This window comes from Nesoenas mayeri (assembly GCF_963082525.1).
Source record: "Nesoenas mayeri genome assembly, chromosome: 9".
In the NCBI taxonomy this organism is placed as follows: domain Eukaryota; kingdom Metazoa; phylum Chordata; class Aves; order Columbiformes; family Columbidae; genus Nesoenas; species Nesoenas mayeri.
Window position 1 is genome coordinate 20116012 of NC_137557.1, and position 6670 is coordinate 20122681.

General features: G+C 42.3%; 1 protein-coding gene across 1 annotated transcript; it reads left to right on the plus strand.

The window, feature by feature from the left end:
- Positions 1–1295: 1295 nt before the first annotated feature.
- Positions 1296–2366, plus strand: GPR148 (G protein-coupled receptor 148; the record flags this gene model as incomplete). Its single annotated transcript, XM_080350137.1, has 1 exon — positions 1296–2366. The coding sequence occupies one exon, from the start codon at positions 1296–1298 to the stop codon at positions 2364–2366; it is 1071 nt and encodes a 356-aa protein (XP_080206263.1).
- Positions 2367–6670: the final 4304 nt, after the last annotated feature.

The following is a 6670-nucleotide window of genomic DNA, read 5'->3' on the forward strand; positions in this document are numbered from 1 at the left end:
CGATTACTTAAAAAGCTCCAGGCTAAGCCTGCACCACTGGTGAGAAGAGCAACTAGAGCTGGGATTTGACAAAGCTGCCTATTCTGGAGATCTCTTTGCTACTTACAGCTTGTGTAAACAGCAAAGTAATGTGATGTTGTAGCAGCGGTGTGCTGCTTTGTGTGGTGTACACAGGAGTAACCAACTGCAGGAGACGTAGACCATGAAATAAAATAGTGCTGCTCTGCCTGCTTTGCATCACCCAAGATGATGAACAACTGCATCAATACAGTATTTTTTATTAAAGCTAAAGCATTATTAGTCAGTGTTCAGCCTATTTAGAAAACTGGCTTTTCTTGTGATCAGACCACACCTGGAAGAACTTGAAGAGTTCCTTCTCCACAGTCCAGATCCTTCACAATTCTCTCATTGCACCCCCAGCTCTGATACTGAGATATGACAGTTCAGTGCAGCAGCGGTGTGCTGGCCAGCAAGCCAAGAACTGGTCTTCAGATGGGCACTGGAAATGCCCAGTCTGCTGTAGAGTGTGTTGGCACATTATAATGTACGTCACTCATCCCAGACAATCCACAGATTGACTGTAAGTCTGCAACAGATGAGAGTTCAGTATTTGCGTATCATGCATTAAAAAAGACAGGAGAACGCTTATCATCTATAAATAACATTATTTGATTCACTGAAGCAAAAATGGTTGTCATCTATATATAAGGTCATTTCATTCACTTGAACCATTGTCATAAAATTTTACAGCAGGATTGAGAGCTGTTTTTATTGATCACTTCAAGTCGATTGTGGTTTTGCATACAAATTGATGGGAAATGTCACCCCATCACATTTATGACTCTCCTACATCAGTATACATGTAATGTTGTTCTGTATCAATGTGTATTTGTTTAATCAAGCCAGTATTTCATCTGCCTCATTGGACTGGTAGTGTGATGAGAATAAACTCAAATTACTGAAGATGATCAACCCATTCATTTCTGATCAAAGAGCTAGATGAGGGATTTAGACATTTTTTAAAAGCACACAAGGATTCGTTCTCTTTTCTAAACATTAGATTTTGCAGAAAGAAAATAAAATATCTGCTTTAGGCAAAAACATCTTTTGGGACCAGAGAACTCACTTCCAAGTTTCAAATTTCCATCCTTGAGAAGAGGTGGCAGAATTGGCTACGGAAATCACTTTGATTGTGCAGGCTTTTTGCATCCTCTGCTTCATCTGCCTTTCTGAGGACTTTGTATAGAAGACCTTGTTTCTTCCCAATCAGACAATCATCCCCAAATCCTTAGGAAATGGACTTCTCTGGCTGTGCTCCCGTAAGGAGGGCGAATGCAACTGCATACCAACCCAGGGAGACAGAATTCAACAGTTCCTCAAATTTGGATGTTGCTGCTTTGTACGTTTTGCTGGAGGAATGGTCTCTTACCCCATCAGGCACAAACATGAAGATGTTTTTAATCCCTCCGGTTGTCTGCCTCGTGGCAGGTGTCCTCATCATTCCTGCCATCTTGTTTGTGATCTTCTCTAGGTTGAGCATCCGTCGGGAAACAAGGTACATGCTGCTGGGAAATGCTCTGCTTGCTGATCTGATCTACCTTGTGTTCTACACCCTGTCAGCTGCTCTCAATGCAGCACACGTACATCTCCCAAAGGAAGCTTGTATCCTTCTATTATTTTTGCTGGCAATGGCTTACTGTGGAGGATTGTTCACAGCTGCTGCAATAGTCTTGGACACATACATAGCTATTTCGTTTCCTTTGCGCTACAATGCTATTTTGCCTCCTTCAGGAACAAAAAAATATATTGTCTTACTATGGATAAGTTCTGGGGCTTTTCCGGGGATTTTCTTCTTGGTGCTATTGAGCACTCACAGCTTTGTGCCCTGTGTCCTGGAAATGTGCTTGGTTCCAGTAATACTGATACTAACTCTGAATGGGAGTGATGCTGTAAAAGTCTGTTTCTGGCTTTCCACCACGGTTAGCTTTCTCTGCCTCTCTCTAATATTTTGTTGCTATATTATGCTGTATTTTAAAACCAAACAATCGGGTATATGGAAGAACATCTGCTCCAGAGCCAGTGTAACATTCTTAATGCACAACACTGTGTTATTTTTTTATTTCTTTCCACTCTTGGGCTTTTTGGTAGAATCATTCTTGAATGTTAATGTTGCCATCAGAGTGCAGATGGGAATGTGGGTCTCCCTGACAATCTGCAATGTCCTGACAATTCTGCCTAAAGTTCTGTTCCCTTTTCTGTATGGGCTTCGATACAGAGAGATCTCAGCATCTCTCAAATCCATTGTCAGAAGGAAGCATCTTCGCCTGGTGTCACCTGCCCCATCACCTGCTCCATCCCCATCCTGAGCCAACGCAGAGCACAGCCACAGCAGAGGAGTTGTCCTTGCCTTGGTAGCATGCCAGCCTGATAGAAATCCTGCAGCTTCTGAGGAAGTGACCTGAAGAAGAAGTGATCTGAAGAAGTGATCAACCCATGTCGCAGAAGACATGGGTTGATCACTCTGCCCCCTTGATGCCAGAAGGCCACAGATCTTGCACCACATCACAGCTGAGAATACAGTGAATGCTACACTGGACAGAGTTCTAAGCTTTGTTCTGATGTGGGAGAACAATTTCTTTTAGAGGAGATACTGAATCAAGATCATTTTCACCCACCCATGGCAGATGCCTTTCTAGAAAACAGAAAACAAAAAATAGGTGATGCAAAGCAAAGGGAGTAACCTCAGCTCTCTTGACAGCATCACTTATAGCAGAGAGGATCCTTAGCCAAATGTACTGTGAACAGAGCAGCTGTTTCTTTCACTCACAATGTGTTCTTGCAAGGTTGATAGCCAGTGTCCTGTTCTTTAAAACATACACTGAGAGATACCTCTGGAACCTGCTGTACTCAGTGAAAAGCTGTGCTTCCTCTTGTGCAGCATGCCAGCATATTAAATGCCTTACGGATTCTTTCTGACAATCTGCAAAACACCGAATTTTTATAAAATCTCAGTCTGATGGGAAGTCACCTTTGATCAGTGTCTGTTGGGCAGCCCAGCACAGGACACTGTCAGGAGTAACAGAGATGGATGAGCTCCGTGTCAGAGCTGCTGCTGAGTATCTGCCACCAAACCCCTAGGAAGTTCAGGAGAGACTGCAGAGCCTGTTGATGTACTCAGGGACAATAATTATTATATCTTGTAAGAGCCTTGGATGTTTTCCAGATCAGCCACCAACCTACAGAAGATGAGTGAAATGTTTTTCTGGTCTTTAAAGAACCCAACATGTCATTAGACATAAACGTAAATGCAAGAAATTTAAATTGCAGTGCCATTCCTTGGACTCGAGAAAAGAGCTTTTGTATTTCTGAAGAGAATATTTTTAGTATTTGTTGCTTTTTATATACAGATACATCGGGCTTTAAAAAAATGGCATTAGAAAGCAGCCGTTGATTTCAGTCTGTGCAGTATTATAATTGTGTGCAGCCTCTCTCCACCTCCTGTTTGCTTAAAGCAATACATAGCAAGTGTTGAATGTGGCTTTGAGGTGTTTCATGCTCATCCGAAGAATTCCACTAAGTGTGAGCCAGGAGGAGATGGGTGTCTGGTTGCATGAGATTTTTATGGCAGTGGAGCCTGTTTGAGAAGTTTCTGCTTATCTCTTCTCTCCTCCTTTCCAAACTGCTTGCTACTCTCCTCACATTGCAGTGTCTGTTCTCTCCAGTTTGCTGATACAACTGCTTCTGGGGTTGCAGGCTAAAAATATCCTTCCAGAGAGAAATGGTGTTGTTTTCATTTTAACCGAGATAATCCCAGCAATCTGTTTTATAGCGTGTTCTGCAAACAGCTGTGTCAGCACAACTGAGGGGGCAACAAATTCCAATTCAGCAGTGGAAAGGAGCAGGGGCATCTTAGAGCCTAAGGGACAGTTCTTGTGTAAAAGCATCTTTAAGGTAAAGTTGTTGCAGGTGAATAAATCGGTTTTTTCTGTATTTGTTTTAACCATAGTTCTGTGCTTCCCCTATTTTGACCCAAAGGAGCGTTAAATTCCTGAGTAGTTGCTTTGTTTTCCAGGAAAAACAAAGCAAAACATTTCTTCTCAGTCCTCTTCAATAAAAAAGTATGACCTAACAGTTGGGTTTTGCTGGCTGCTTTTATTTTTCTCTAAGATGAATGTACTGTAGACATTCAGCACACAAACTACATTTGTGTAAAAACTTTCATTTCAACCTATAATAAGGCTCTTCCATAACAGGAGGAAGGAGGGGGTAAGTGTCTGTATACTGGATCAGGTGCATTCTGCTAAATCCCTCCAGCCTGTGGTATAATCAAGAATGGAAGTGGGACCTTTAACTCCAAAGGCCACTCATATCTTTATAGCAATGCCCATTGGCAAGGATGCTGATAACTTACAGGTTGTTTTGTCCATAGAAGATTATTTCAGGCTTTATTACCTGAAGTTTACCGATATTATAAACATTCACGCTAAGTAGTAAAGATAACTGTGCAAATAGTATGAGGTAAGGTAGTTCTATTTAAAGACATAGGTGACTTTGAATAGCTGCAGGTTAATTGTATTTGATCTTCCTGCTAACCTTTGTCCATTATGGAGTTAATCCAGGACAGACCTGGATAGGATTGTATTGCCAATTCTGTAACTTTATTATATGCACATCATGTGCAGATATATTTAGAGACAGCTAGAAGTTTGGTAACATGAAGAAAGACACTGAAAGAAGAAGTGAATTGATTACTCTGGCAAGTTTATATATGTATGAAATCTTCTACAGTGATATCATAAGGACCAAGCAAACAAAACACTGCTTTGTGGAAATGACCTTCTGAGAAAGATGAATTAAATTATCTCATTCATGTCCTTGAAATTGTTCCCTAAAATGCATGTTTGCCTAGAAAAGGTTTTGGTTGAACTGAAATTAAGTTGAATGGAATTCTGAAAAGGTCATCTGCACTGTGAGTAGATTATATTAATCCACTTTAAATTGGTTTAACATTAGTTGGATAAGATTTTCTTAAGTGACCGCTTGTAGACAACTGCTTACCATGGAGTATTGCTGTGCTGTTTGGTACAAAAGCAGTTTGTTACAGCATGCGTAGAAGAAACACACCATACACCTGAACCATTTGCCTTTGGGGATTTCCCACGTCTATATGAATAGGACCAAAGGAGTCACCAGGGCAATATCACAGGCACTAAGTTCCTAGAATTCTTTTCCTAAATGTCTTGAGTTTTGTCTTAAAGATTTCTAGGCTTCCCTTTTTGTCAGAGCCTCTTGGCTGTGGTGATTACCAGCCTTGTAAGGATGTCTCCAGGCAAGCTGTGGAAATTCAAACGCAGACTGTTTACCAGAGCTCAGCTATCAACCTCTCCCGGGTCACATAAGTGAACTTCTTGGATGTCACTGTGCCTGTCCAGCATTTTAATTTAAAGCGAAATGGAGAGCAGTTGACTTTAACATGTGATTTGGCAGCTAGGGGCAGTAATCTTTTAATAAATTGCAATAGCATGAATCACTAAGGGATCCTAATTCATAGCCTAAATATATTCCTGGTCAGTCTTTCCCCTCTTTTCTTGTGCCAATGTTGTCACTCAGCTTACCGCTGCTCTCTCCCCTCTCTTGGTTGGATTTACAGTGCATTTGACTGCTGTCTGTAACCCGCAGACTGAAGGGAGTCAGACCTCATTCCAGGGGCTGGGTCTGTGCCATCCAGCACTGGAGAAATAATTAAATCTGTGCCTCGGATGAGATCAGTTTCAGTGTCATGAGATACAGAGAATCTCCAGGCAGGTAAACAAGCACACAGCTTTGGATTTGGGGTTTAGTTCATTTGCAACAATGTGAGTAATTATTCAGTAAAACTAATTAACCTCCTGCAGTTTTGTTAATTGATATTAAAGTGTCTACTCCTTCTCCATCCGTTGGCTATGTCATTTTCTACGGGAAGTTTAATACAGTAACAGGTCAGCAGGAAACTGGCATTTGCCTGGCTGCACTGGAGGCAGCCCCGAGTGTCCCAGGGCTGTGTCCCCACACTGGGGAGCAGCCCCGCTGTCCCTGGGACAGGTCACGCTGCTCCCGCAGGGATCGTCTGCTCCCTGCTTTGCTAGTCCCTGGTTTTGTACACTGAGATACTCTACGTCCTTTGGACAGAAACTGTGATTGTGGCCATTCCCTGTGATTGTGGCCATTCCCTGTGGGAGGTGGAGATGTCCGACAGATGAGAGAGAGCCGGTGATAGGAAAAGGAAATCACAAGTTTCCTTGAAACTTGTTTTCTGTTGTCTCCTCTCTCCACCCCCACCTTGCTGCTGGTAACTGAGGGCACAGCACTGCTTGTTCTTGCCTTTTTTCACAAGCCTCGTGGTTTTTATTATCTTCATAAAGCTACTGATCCTGAATGTTTTTGTTTTTCAATATGCTTTTAGCCCTTCAGGTTGCAACAGGAATCTGAACAGTACAAAGAGCAGGGAGGCAAATAAAAACAACTCTTCGTGAACTGCTATTAAAACGTCAGAATTTTTGAGAGACACTCATGAGTTAGGGGAGGGAAAGCAGCCAAGCTGTGGTTCTGCTGTCTCGTGTTTGTCAGCGAGGGATGGTCTGGCTTGTGCTTGCTCAAGGTCTGCGAGTGTGGCTGGGGAACTGCCACGGGA